We start from the raw sequence: 14,815 nt of genomic DNA, 5'->3' as shown, positions 1-14,815 counted from the left end.
GCAGTTTTTGTATCGGGTAATACTAGTAGCTTCTGAAAGTACAGTCTGAGTTGCAGGCTTGTCTATAGCTAGTTCATTGGAGGCAATAATAATAACTGGCAGGAATGGTGACCTCTAGGACTGAAACAAAGAATTGACAATAGGAGGCCGTGCTTTCAAACTGGCAACCAATGCTGGTAACCTGTACTCAACCTCACAGAGATTTTGGTCAAAGCTTATGCAAACCTCAAAACTGTTCAACTGTCCCCAAAGTAACACAATGGGAAGTATTTGTCTCGTGGTTTCTGTCTCCTGATGGTCAGGAGTAGCCTAATGAAGTTACTCCTCCTCTTACTTCATGGGCAGCGCTGAGAGCTGAGCACATATCCCCCAGATGTCTGTTGCCTCTGTCCAGAAAAATCCCAGAGAAGGAACGAGAAGCAGGTTCCTGCTGCACTACACTAGCACCAAGCTCTGGCTGCTGCTACAATGGTTAGGGTATGAAGAAAGGCTGGAGGATTCTGGGATACACAAGGGAGGTTGATAGACAAAATAGTGCATTTAGACACCCTCTAATTCCTCTCCTAGACATGTTCACTAGCCATTATTCTTCAGGTTTCTAGAAAAGAGTGTGAAGATTTCACAATGTCACCATCAGTGGCAGGTGTCCATAGTTAGAGGACTGAAATATGAAATGTATTCAATGCATAATATGAAATACTATGCAGCATTTGGAGCAAAATATTCAGCATAAGTTCAGAAACACAAATATGCTTTAGAGCTTCAGTGAGGTAAGTTAAAAAAAGAAAGTAACATAATAAGATAAGTGGTATGACACCATTTATATAACCATTTATTAATACACAATAAAGAACAAAGACACATTTTTTTAAGGACATGTCAAGCATATAACGAAGACACAAAGGGAGAAAACAGAAATAGGACCTTTTGTGAACTGATTACATAAGCTGAGGTAGAACATAATATAATTTAGCTCTTTGTACCTTAGGGCTCCCAGAAAGAATATGTGTAGATGTATTTATATGAACACATATACGAATATTTAATATGAGATACATATCCATACATGTGACCAAACCCACAGGTAGGCATCAGCAAGTGACCATATTTCTTCCTAGGAATAGCTTCCTACACCCATTCCATTCCCATTTAGGAGAGGATTTGCATTGTTTTATAACTCACTTAAAATTGATATTGGCAAAGTTACTGAGTTTTTCAGAAACAAAATTGCAAAATAAATAAATTGCAAAATAAATTAGATGAAAGTAAGGATTCTAGCCAAGAATGGAAGAATGAGAATTAATGGTGGAGGCCACATTGGCATATTGTCAAAGGTTATAGGTCATATGCTTAGCAAGCACAAAGCAAAGGTTCAGTTTCTATTGGTCCAGATAAGATGACACTCTCCTAAGCATCTTTGTACACGGAAAGAGAAGAGTCATCAGGGCCTACATCTTGTTTATTGCAAAGCAATTCTCTCATTCTTTTTAACACTGCTCAGAATGTCCATCCCAAAGGGAATTAGAAATCATAAAAATAAGAAAACAAGAGAAATACTTTAACTGATTAAAAAAAGAATCACATAGTGAAGTTGAAAACTATATTTATATATAGTTCCTTAAAACACACTGTATCTGTGCATGCAATAAATTTTTTGCTTCCTTTATAATTAATTAAAGCTGAAGAATGTATTTATGCTTTTTTTAACCTTTAGCTTCCAGGATGTTTATAATTTAACTTTGTTCCCAGAGACAGATATTTTAGCAAGGATACTAGAGAAAGAGAGTTTAGGTAAGTCAAACAAAATGATAAAACTAAAGCACAGATGAGCTCTGAAAACATTATGCTAAGTGAAAGAAACCCAACATAAAAGGTCATGTATTATATGAATTTATATAAATCCATGTATTTAAAACAGCCGGAATATGTTCTAGAAAGTCCATAGAGGTGCAAAGTTGATTAGTAGTTTCACAAAGTCAAAAAAGAGGAGGAAGTTTAAGGTGAGGGACAAGGGAGAGTGACTTACTAATGAGTATGAGGTTTCTTTGTGAATCTTGGATATGTATTAAAATTAAAATGGCAATGATTTAAAAAAATTTATGAATATACTAGAACCCACTGACTTTCATGTTTTAAAAGGGTAAATGTTATGGCATGGGTATTATTTTTCCATGTCTAAATATTTTATAAACATATATCTATATATAAATCATTAGCAAAAGGAGAGGTAGTATCTAAACATACAAAAAATCATAATGTAAGAAGAAGAATGTACCCTGAGACTTCTGATATGTATCCCAAGTTAGCTTTGACTTTTGGAAATTATTATTTTGGACTTCATTAATATTTGAAGGTATGGGCTTGGAATAGATCAACTCTAAGTGTCTTCTGAAAATAATATATTAAAATGTATTAGTATTTTATAATGCAGATGCGTGCCTCTTTGGCCTTTAACAGTCAGAGGTTAAGATTGCCTTTGATTATAACCTGTTGAACCCCATGAGTTATAATAATAACTGGTCTAGAAAGACACACTAACTAGTGTAATAGTGGCATGAACATCAGGGGAATAATCAACCACTATCTGATTGCATCATAAGATGAAACCCCATACCTGGCACCATCATCAGGCCAAGAACCTACAGTTAGACAAATTACAGGTCCCAGGGAAGAGGTTATTACTATTATGCTGATAAATGAACATAGTACTAAACTGATTCCACATATTATACTCATAGACTAATGCATCTCTCAACCCTTATCTGAGAAGCTTCTATTTGCAATAGATGGTGATTAAAACAGAGACCCACAAAAGATACAAGGAATAAGAGACTGTAGAATGTTCAGCCCTAAAAGGGACATCCACTATATCTCCCCTTCATCAAGGCTTGGGGATCTTTGTGGAAGAGTGTGGAGGAAAGAGTATAAGAGCCAGATGTGGTAGATGACTACAAGGAGTCAGTGTCTTTTAGACACAACAGGGCAGCTATACATATGAACTGACAGTGGTTGCAACAGTCTGTACAAAACCTATGCAAACCCAACTCAGAGAATCTCAGCAAGGAACTGGAAGTGAGGCACAACATTCTACCCCATCTGTGGAGCTATTGGCTTTTAGGAAAGGGAGAGACAGCTTTCTCTATGAGTGTCGCCCTTGGTAATGTTGACAGTGTTGCATGGAAGAACACACACCCAGAATATGTGAGCAGCCCAGACTGGTTTTGATGGGTTTAAAATAAAGGACACTAAGTTGGGTGAGCAGGAAAGGTGGGTGGATTTGCGAGAGTTGTGAGAAGGGTGAACATGATTAAAACACACTGTACAAAACTCTCAAAGAACTATTTTTTTAAAGCAAGTGTTTGATTATAGAAGTTACAATTAAACGGGTTGTGGGGTACAAATAAAGGTTAAAAACACCATTGAGAGTATCATCTCAGAAACAAAGATCTGGATTGGTAGGGAATAATTAAAATTATATAATAAACAACAGAAGTGGGTTAAATCACCTAGGGAGGATATTTTAAAAATAGGTAGAAAGAGTTAAAGATTTCCATTAAAAAACATTGAGGCATTATCAAATGTTTTAATTTATCACTTCAACAAACATTTATTAACCACCTGCTAAATGCTAAGCAGACTTCTAGGGGCAGGTGTACTGCCACTGCTTTATACTGTTGTCATGTGAGGAAAGTAACAATTAATAAACAAACAAAGAAGAGGAATAAGAGTCAAGAAGAAAACAAGACAATAAAATGCTAGGGAGGAGCTTGTCAGCAAGGATGCTTTAGACAGTCGTCAGTGAAGAGCCCTCTGCAAGGTGGTATCTGAACTGAGAGTTGGTGAAGAGAAAGCCAGGTTGTTGATGCTTCCAAAGGAACAGCACAGACAAAGGATGTAGGGTGAAAATAGGACCATTGCTTGTAACACAAAAGGAAGGCCATCTGGAGTACAGTACATACAAAGATGAAAGATTGAACCTATGAGGTCAGAGAAGAAAGGAGAGTGCTTTCATTCTGAGTGTGACGGAGGCTCCTGGAGGGATTTAAGCAGGAGAGGGGTCTGATCTAACTTATGTCAGGTCACTGTAGCTGCTATGAGGTCATACACATGTCTTAAAAGGATTGTGAAACCTGTAACATGATACACAAATTAAAGGTTCTGTTATTTCTATGACCACTTTGAGCTTCAATGTCCTTATATATAGATGGAATAATACCTGACAGGATTGTACTAAGGGTCCCAGCTGTTTAACAAAGAATAAATAACATGAGGCCAGTGACAGGATAATCCTGAGCTAGTGGAAAGGGATGTGGACCCAGTGGGTGAACACTGATTTATAGGAGCCCTTTAAGGTGATGCATGAATTCAGAGATCTAGTCCAGATATGCCTACAATTCCTATTGGCAGTGGAATTCTAAACCACTCATGATGCTTCCAGGAAGCCTTGAACTATGACCTGTTTGAGGGCAGGAAACCCAGTCATCTTTTCTTTTTAATATTTATTATTACTTTAAAATTGTGTGTGTGTGTGTGTGTGTGTGTGTGTGTGTGTGTGTGTGTGTCTGTCTGTCTGTCTGTCTGTCTATGTGCATGTGGATGCAGATACCTGTGGTTGCCTCTGGCCTTTGATCTTCCTGGAGTTAGTTACAGGCAGTAGTGAGCTCTTCAATGTGGCTTCTGGGAACTGAACTTGAGTCCTCTGGTCCATGAGTAGTACTTGGTCTTAATTGCTCAGTCATCTCTCTACCACACCCTTCAGTCTTACTAAGTGTTGACTTCCTATCAGAGTACCTGGCACAGAGCTTGGACTTCACTGAAAATAGGGCTCGAGTCACACCTAAGGGCTGATGCAATCCCAGCCCTCCCTTGTACCGGCTCACAGTAAACCCCACTCTTGAAGGAAACTGTCGGACTTAGGGAAGGGTGATTACACAGGTCAAAAAATCAGAAGCCACGTGCTGCTTGAAAATACACATCTAGAGACTAGGAAAAACAGAGACATACAGTGAAAACCTGTAAGAACACGAAAGACCTAAGCAAGAACACTGCTCATTTATTTTCTAAGCTTTGGTGAAGCAAGTCTTGATTTCTGAGAGGAAAAGAGAAATCCTGACTCTTGCAACATGTGACTTATATATGAAACTCAACAAACTCACAAGACTTAAAGGCAAACTATCATCCAACATGATATGAATGTCCAAGAACTTTATGAAGAATCGTTATGATGTTCTGACCTTGAAAATAAGATCGTCATGTCCAGCTATTGTGAGCAAGTTTGCAGTCAACACTTGGAGTTGAAAGTGGTATGCTGAACTTGGAGGGGTAATTTGTATGAGATGATTTTATTTCAAAGAGTTCAAAACCTACCTCTTGTAAATGAAGCTATGACTCCAGAAAATGTTTGAATTATAAAAACTATGTATACAGGATCCTACACAGTCCACTCATACAAAAGACAAAAGTTAATCTGAATTCTCTTCTGAATGTAGGAAGAATGAAAAGAAAATCATCTTTAATTTTTGCTCTCAGAGCTGAGGGTACAAAGCACATGCTCAGCTTGCATGAAGCCCTGGGTTCAGCCTCAGCTAGCTCTTCCTGCAGCATTATGATTGGTGAGGTAGTATTCAGTGGTTGTTATAGGCATGGACTCTGGAGACAGAGTCCTGCATTTCAATCATTATTGTATATTCATTGTGTGACCTTGAATATTTAAGACTACTTCTTTGCGTTCTAGTGTAGAATAGAATACCTACCTCGGTGTATTTATGCTTTAGCTAACTGACATTTGTAAAAGAACTTAAAAACAGTTCCTGATGTATAGTAAGCACTTAAACCCAAATATTTTCAGAATTTCTCTCCTTGTTCAAGTTACCTGAATTTGTGTTTGAAAAGTTTAATGTCCACACTGATTGCTCTTCCCTCTGATAAATAACTTGGGTTAATGGGTAATATCCCAGATATATGTTAAGCACTAGGAAAGGGAAGTTTAGGATTTAAAATTCACATGGATAATACACATAAGCATAATTAATATACATATATACATATATATGGAGTACAGTTAGCATATACTCACCCACTCTCAGCATAAGCATCCTGTTACCCACATGAACAAAATCTACACAGTGAAGTAAAACTTGGATATAAACTAAAGCAGTTATCTGACCAGGGAGAAATTCCTAAAAGTACTGATGTTGAAAGTTTAAGGAGTCAACACAATTGAGCAAATGTTTTCTATGCCTTTTCTGTTGAGGACATGGTGGGAAATTTGATGAACTAGGACTCTTCCAAGAACAGAGAAGGCCAGCATGGTGAAGTGTGGTGGTGGTACGGATGCTGAGGCTGGGCGCTAGTTGAGCCTGGGGAGAAAATTAGCTTGGGCTGAAGAGGAGAAAAACAAACAAACAAAAAGGGAAAAAATAAAACAGAAAAAGCAGATGAAACCAGCTGCAAAATTCCCTCAGAAAATGAAACTCTAAGAAACCAAGGGCTATAGTTCAAAACTGTGGTTTTCTGAGTAAATATGATTCTCCCTGTGCTGGAAAGAGAAAAGGCGAGGACTTTGGAAAGTGAAAGGGTTCCTGGTGAGAAATGATGTGCCAATGAAGGTTATTCTCAGGATACACTGGGGAGGAGACAGGGGTTGATGTTACCTGAGCAAGCTTAGAAGGAGGCTGGCTGCCTAGCTCCCTTCCAACTCTTTTGTTCCCAAAATCAGCCCTGGGGCCCATGTGGTCAAGAAGCTTGGAGGCACCCAAAGAAAAGTCCATTCAGTGGCCATCAGCTGCTCACTTTCCCATCTACTAGAAGTATAAGTTTTAATTCTTCTTTTATTCTGGAAATATTTTATATTTCTAGTTCCATTCTCCTACATTTCAGAAATGGAGACTGAGTTAAAATGTTTGGTGTCTTTATATGGATGAGGTATACTGAGGCAGGGGTAGAGTAGAAGAGGTGTATGGGTAAGGCTGGGGGGAGAGAGGAAGAGGAGCACACTTTGGGGAAAGAGTCTTGATTTTTTAAAAAATAAAATAAGAACATAACCATTTATGGGGCACATTTTCCAAACCTGATCTTCCTCTTCCTCTAGTTCCTTGCTATCCCACCTCTAAAGCTGTAATCTCCATCTTTGAAAAGCCTCCTGAGGACCTGGCTTCAGGCGCTGGCTGTGTGAGAGATGGTAGCATGGTTGCAGCAGACATGTTGTTTATGGTTATCCAAACCAACACCTTCCTTAATGAGAAAGGAAGCAATAAAACAGGAACAGTGGACAGGCCAGCTGGGCTAATCAGCCCTGGCAGGGGGCCCACCCTCCAAAAGAAGCTGGAGCCCATTAATTCCAGGATCTCATGTCCTTGGGAGTCAACCTTCCCCTGAACTTCAGAAGAGCAGTCAGTTGCTCTCTGCGGAACCAGAACAAGCCTCCTATACTGCTGGTCACAAAGGACTGCTTTAGGAAGTCTCTTCTTGGTTTTTAAAACACAATCTAATATTCTTTATATAGTGTGTGTGTGTGTGTGTGTGTGTGTGTGTGTGTGTGTGTGAGAGAGAGAGAGAGAGAGAGAGAGAGAGAGAGAGAGAGAGAGAGAGAGAGAGAGAGAGAGAGAGACCGTGTGCACGTGGAGGTCAGGGGACTATTTGAGGGAGTCAGTTCTCTCCTTTCCAGCATGTGGGTTCTAGGGGCTGGACTCAGGTGACAAGTTTTGGTGGCAAGCGCCTTCACCCACTGAGTCATCCAGCTGGTCGTCAGGAAGCTCCTTACACCTCACCACGTACCTTGTTAGCCCCTCAGCAGTCTTGACTCTCCATTGTACTTGTGAATGGTCAGGTGAACTCTCAGTACTGCTCCTGATTTGTCCACTCTGTGTGTAGTTGTTGACTTGATGCTACCAACTTCACTGGAAGAGGAGGGGATAAAGCTGACTCTTCTCCTTCCTCTCTGTTCCTTCCTGAGTCTGGGCGTTACAATTTCTTTCCCTGTCTTCCTGCCTTTCTCCTCTTTCTTTTCTAGACCAGCCTCCAGCCTGCTGCCCTTGGTTAACTGTGGAATTCCTCTCCAGTTTTAAGAACCTTCAGTGGTTTCTCCTTGCATTGCCAGCAGTGGGAACCAACCATTTTGTTGTTGTTCTCTGAGAGGTCTGTCTGACCAGCAGAGAGACGAACAGGAAGTAACTTGTATCTGATGTTCCTGCAATGAGCACTTACCACAGGTTAGGACTTGAACTGCTTTATTTCAGATAGTATTGACTACCACACACAACCAGCGTTTAGCTCCCCATTCTCCATTTCTTCCCTGTAAATCCCAGGCAGGATGGTCTGCCTGCTTTAGAAAAATGGCGTACACTTCGGCTGTTTGTTTCCTTCCTGCCCTCTCACCCACGCTTCCTGATAGTTTTTTCGAGGATTGTTCTAAATGTTATTTTCTCTATGAAATAGTCCTCAACTCCAGGAAGTTTCCTTCTTTTTTCTAAGTTCTAAAGTTTTTTTGAACCTGTCTCTGATTTTGATCTTATTGCACATAAATGTAACTTTGTATTTTTCCTTTTTTTTCATGCCCCATGGATTTCTTGATAATGACTTTATTTAATATTTAGTCAGCAAATGAGAATATTTTATTGATGAAAATACTAAGTTTCAAAGAAGACAACTAACAACCCCCAGCTAGCAAGGGCAGATATCACACACTCACAGTTCCATTTAGGGCTCTGTTACCTTCTGATTGAATTTTGTTGCTTGAGGAGAACCACAAGCCTTTGCTTGCCTAGGCTGCCTCCATATTTAAAATGTCCTTTTTAAGTTAGACAAGGTGAGCTTTTCTGAGCCGAATCATCCCATTATCTCATCACACTCCTCTTATCTCTTCTGTCTAGTGTCTATGTAATGTTTTTCATTCTCTTTCTGTTACAGAGTACCATATTTTCCCAGGTTTTTGGTATTAGATCAACTGTTGGTCTGTTTCAGTGACATTTTTGGGATTTAAAATATTACTCTCTGTTCTTGTTATCCCAAACTAAAGAAAAAATAACTGAATGAAATGAGACAACAAAATATTAAGATAAGAACACATGGACAGGATGGAGTCAGTATGGAGGCAATGCCATTTTGAGCATATGAAAGAAAACAAGGAAGAATATTCCAGATTCCTAAAGCACTGATGAATGATGGTGAAGACAGAACAGAAAGCAGTTACTGGCTGCTTCCTTTCCCGTCCTTTTGTCTGACTAACCAACATTTTAGGCTACCGGATGCTTTGCCCACTCAAATGCCCGACTCCACCAATGATGATGATTCAGTGATGATTTTATTCTCGTTTAGGACAAGCACTACATCCTCTTACTTCTATGCTGAACTGTCGTAAGCTCCTCAAGTTGCCCCCTCTACTGAAGACGCTTTGGCTCTAAATGGCTATTCCTCCAACTGCCCACAGGTGGCATATTCTTCCACACTGCCATCCCTGGCACTGTCCCTCTCTAGAGAACAACTGGAATGGAGCGCAATGCATCAAAGTCAAGTCTTCAGAAGCCTTGTTCTCTTCCACCACCATTTGTCTGATACCACAAAAGCTTGAAAATTCTCACCCAACCCTCACTTCCAGGGCAGTCACCTCATACCAACTAATTGTGGGGTCACATTAGTACCCTCTTACTAAGAACACTGCTATTCTTCTTTGAAAGCATTTCTAATGCTGGGTGGTTAGAAAGAAACTTTGCATAAGCTACAAAATGAACAGTTAATAGATGTCAAATACAGAGCTGGGCGGTGGTGGCGCACACCTTTAATCCCAGCACTCAGGAGGCAGAGGCAGGCGGATCTCTGTGAGTTCGAGGCCAGCCTGGTCTACAGAGTGAGATCCAGGACAGGCACCAAAGCTACACAGAGAAACCCTGTCTCGAGAAACCAGAAAGATGGATACATGCCACGATGAGTTCCCATATCACACTATCACAACCATCACTGTACTCGATTATCAACTGCTTCGGTAACTGCTCTCCCCCACTAGACTGTAAGGTCTGTGAGGACAAGCATCACGTTAGTTTTGTTTACCCTCATATTCTCAGAAGTCTGGAAAACACTACAAACGGCACAAACACTGATACATGAATGGAGAAGGGTGTAAAGGGAGGAGGTGGAATTAACTTTTCAAATATGGAGGAAGCCCGCTGCAGTTCATTTCATATTCAAACTGCAATCATATGGACAGTACTTGTGGAAATACTTTTCTCCTGACTGGGATTTCACCAACTCCTTCCTGTGCTTATTGAATTGCTGAAAATAATGTAAAAAGTGTTATTTCCTCCTCTGATTCCTCCAGGAGATGAAGACACAAATCATAGAGTCCAAATGAGTTGAGCCAAAGTGGTTCTTCTTGGTTCTTACGTCACTGTTTTGGAGTCAGCCCAGCTCTCCACACTATACCATCTGCGTTGTGTCCTAAATGTCTCTCCCTTTCCCATTTGACCTTCTCTGCACTGTGAGTCTCAGGTCTTCCCTTTGCCTCCCCTCCCAGTAAAGATGATTATTCTTGTTCTAATGGAAAGGAGTGTGTGCTCATCCAAAGGTGTGGGTTGTCCAGACATTTCACTGGTTTCCAAAAGTATCATATAGATTTCCTTCTAACCTGATAATTCACTGACTGCTGAGAAAACAGAATTCTTCTCTAAATGGCAGTCCAAATTTGGAAACCACAGCTGCTTTTAGCAATTGAGTCATTGCCTTTCAGGTGCCAAAAATATCACCTATTATATTCTCTAGGGTTCAAAGAAAGAGGAAGGAGAAAAAAGACAAAGAACAAATGGAGAATAAAGGTAGTATGGAGCATTTATAGTCACAAAAATTATTAAAACAAGTGCAATAACTAACAAAGTAACAGCAATAACAACTATTGCTCAATATGAATTAACAGACCAGCTGTGTGTGACCTTCCTAACTTCCTTAAAAAAGAGGGAATGTAGAATTCTTAGCATCTTCACTTTATAGGTAAAGAAATAAAGTTGTGGATATTCTGGCTCTCAGCCCCAACTAAGGTGAAAGCTGCCACCAGCTGAGTAAAAATGACTTCTGATTAATCTTATGTGACAATCTTGATGCACCTCAGCCATCAAATCTTCCAGCTAACAGTTTCAGCTACCATGGAGCAGAGAAACTATCCCTGCTACGCTCTGTGCAAATTCCCACTTATCTGTTCCATCACATAACAAATGTTTTTGCCATGAAGTTTTGGAGTGATTGCTTATACAGCCATAGAAAACCAGAATAGAGGCCATGACTTGAAAGGACCTCTGGGCAGGTTATGTTTCTAATGGCCAAAAGATGATGCCTGATCTTGCTGCTAAGTCTAGCCCTCCCTTCCAGGAGCCTTTTACTTATAGGTCATTCCTCCTGAGGGCTTCCACTATTCCTGAAGTGGGAGGCCACTTCAAGGGCATCAGGCTTGAATCTCAATTTTCCATAGGGTTTTAGTTCTTTCATGTATATTTCTGGGACCCTATATAAACCAGGAAGTAAGCTTTGCTCCTTTAGCGTTTGAACGTTCTGTGATGATTAAGGGCCACGCAGAGATAAAGGGTGAAGCAGAGAGAGAACACCTTCGTCCTTGTTCTAACTTATACTCACTTGCTACACTTAAATAATAACGTGAATACAGTTAGAACTGTCTCTCTTGGTCAATATTATTAGTAATAACAATCTTTTAATTGGGTTCAAAGATAGAAGAACCAAAAATAAAGGGACTTGACTATCTTGTACATTGTTGTAATACAAATACTTAGAAGGCTGTCTGAAGCATATTGCCTGAGAGAGTTAACTTACGAGTAAGGGAATAAAAGAAAAGTTCTTCTAGAGAGCAACTTGAATTAGCACAGTGAGTCTAGAAAACTGTAACATTCTGTAGGTTGATTTTTGTTTGATTTTGAGGCTAAGTCTCATCAGCCAAGATTGGCTTCCAACTCATGATCCTCTTGCCTCAGACTTCCAGGGGCTAGGTTATAGGCATGCACTACCATGATCAACAATAGGTTGATATTCTGTTGCACCAGGCAACATGTTCCAACCTAGTCAAATATTAAAACTTAAAACTGAATTCCTTGAGGCCACATTTTATTCTATTTTCTATCTCTAGCATCTGGCACTTTGCATGGTGCTCGCAATACTTTTCACTAACTGTTGTCAAACAGACTGGCAGAAATATTTCAGATCATTTAGTTCTTCTTGTCTAATAGAAGGCAGTGATAGAAAAAGGTTCTGGTCAATGTCCCTTGTCCCACGGTGATTACATTAGGATATAGAAATCCGGAGTCTTGAGAGTTCCCATGCTTTAACATTCCCCAAGAACAAGTGAACATGGAGGCTGTATGTTATTTGAGTAAGACATTAGCATGAGAATATAAAAAAGGTTCAGACTTCCACTTTAGTTCTCAATCGTGCTTTTCTATGATGGCTTCAAGTAGAATTTTCTTTCAGAGATAGTTTTAAACATGAACCATTCATTCACTGGTCTACTTATTCATCCATCCCATATTTACAGAGGGACTACTTATTGAGAAGTATTTTATCTGCTCAAAAGGATAGCTGAGTATCCACAGAGTGCAAATTTCTAGAAAAGAACATTACTGGACAGCAGAAGATGTATTTTGATGAGATCTAGTGGAACTTACAAGATCCTCATTATTTAGAATGAATGAATCTAGTTTATCTCAAAATGTGACCCTATAACCTGTAACACACACACAATCACTAGACAGATGACTACTATTCAAGGTAGAGCTCTCAGCTCTAGCCACACTAAACCAGAGTGTCAAGAACAAGACTGGGCATGTTTCTAATGGGCACCATTAGTTATCTGGATTGGTCCAATAACTAAAGGGTCTTGCTGGAAAGACTTACATGCAATTGCTTAATACGATTTAATTTTCTCTTCCTTTTTACAAAAGTCAACTCTTACATGGCTGATTCTAAGATACCTAAGAACGATGTAAATATGGATCAGAATCATTAGCTCTCAAAACCAGAACTTCAATGAATATGAGCAATGATAATCCCCTTAAACTAGCCCCAAATGAATCCCCAGGAAAACAAAACAAGCAAACTTGTCATTAAAGAAGCTCTTTAAATAAAAATAATAGTTTCACTTAATTTTAAATGGAGGGCAAAGTTGGAAGGATGAAGAAAATGTCTGCTTTCTTTTTTGTTGTTGCTGTTTGTTTTAACAAACCTTTGATTCCCATGTGGAGTTTTTATTCTTTGAATTTTACTTTTTGTTTTAATTAATTTTTAATAGCTGCACATATTTATAGGGTACTGTGTGCACTATTTCAGTTTTTATAATGAAGAGCTTCACCTCTTTGTTATTTCTTTACATTTAGAGCCTCTGAGCTCTCTTCCAGGTATTGATAAGCTGTATCACTGTGAACAGTCACCTTGTTATGCTGGAGACATGGATGTATTTGCACCACTTCACTGTGGTATGGTACCTCTTAGCTCACTTCTCTGTTCGCTGCTCTCTCTTCTCTCCTAGCTTCTGCTATTTTCTAGTTTGAGTGAATTGTCTTACCTTTTCCACAGGGAAAGGAATATGCAGTATTTGTCTTTCTGAGTCTGGCTCATTCTACTCAACACAATGACCTCCAGTTCCATCCATTTTTCTAAAAATGACAGGATTTCATTCTTCATTGCATAAGAAACCTTACACTATTTCTTTATCCATGTGTCCACTGATAGATACCTTGGTTGACTGTATCTCAGTTAGTCTCAACAGGAAGCGCTGCAGGAAGCATGAGAGTGCAAGCAGCTCTTTGATATGATGGTCGTGCTTTGGATGACTGGGTCATGTATAGTTCTAGTTCTGGTTTGTGAGACACTTCTGCACTGTTCTCCATGACTATACTACTTCCATCCCCACCAACAGTGTGTAAGAATTCCTTACCCTTGAAATCATTTGTTAGAACAGCTCTAGATCTAGCCGGGCGGTGGTGGCGCACGCCTTTAATCCCAGCACTCGGGAGGCAGAGCCAGGCGGATCTCTGTGAGTTCGAGGCCAGCCTGGGCTACCAAGTGAGTCCCAGGAAAGGCGCAAAGCTACACAGAGAAACCTTGTCTCAGAAAAAAAAAAAAAAAAAAAAAAAAAAAAGAACAGCTCTAGATCTTGATGTGACAAATATAAACCCTTCGAAATGTGAAAAACAATAACAATCCACAATCATCATTGAAAGAAGGGGATGTGGCCACGTCCATCTGGAATCTTTTCCTAGCCTGGTTCCCACAGCACTAAATTCCAGTTGAGACCCTGTGACCTTTTCCTTGTCTTTCTTCCAAAACACATCAGCTCACAGATAATTCTACTCACTTTCTGAATTTTCCTAATCTGGTCAGAGAGTGTATCTAACAGACGAGTTTTCAGGAAGTCCATCACCTTGACCACCCGGCCATCAATGTAGCAACTGGAATAAAAATAAAATAACAGTCAGATAAAATCTTGAAGAGGGGGTTGGAAATACACTTCTCTTATCAGAAGTCTCTGTTTGCTGAGGAAACCACCTAGGATTGTATCCATCACAGGATAGATTTTGATTCTTCATACTTTTCAAGCAAATAATATTCTTTGTATTTTCTCTGTTTCCAATTCCATTTGTCAGCTACTGTGACTTTTTTCAGCCTTGCTCAGGTAAAAACACATTTCTTGCTCTCTGGGAACTGACAGATATTACATAATCTAAACTGGGCAATTGGGGAAAAACTTACTTTTTCTCTTGGGAAAGGACTTAGCCTTCAATCTCATGGCTGTCTCTATCTTTACCTTAAAGCAACAAAGGCATGGGAG

General features: G+C 39.6%; 1 protein-coding gene across 1 annotated transcript in view; it reads right to left on the bottom strand.

Moving 5' to 3' along the window:
• Hpse2 (heparanase 2 (inactive)) overlaps nt 1–14,815 on the bottom strand; it is a 681,933-nt gene that overhangs the window by 140,403 nt on the left and 526,715 nt on the right. The window contains exon 7 of the mRNA XM_059257820.1: nt 14,342–14,435. Within this exon, the coding sequence (XP_059113803.1) occupies nt 14,342–14,435 (94 nt within the window). The remainder of the gene's footprint in view (nt 1–14,341; nt 14,436–14,815) is intronic.

Source organism: Peromyscus eremicus, chromosome 1 (assembly GCF_949786415.1).
Source record: "Peromyscus eremicus chromosome 1, PerEre_H2_v1, whole genome shotgun sequence".
Classification (NCBI taxonomy): domain Eukaryota; kingdom Metazoa; phylum Chordata; class Mammalia; order Rodentia; family Cricetidae; genus Peromyscus; species Peromyscus eremicus.
Note: the sequence above shows the minus strand (reverse complement) of the source record. Positions and strands in the feature narration are given on the sequence as shown.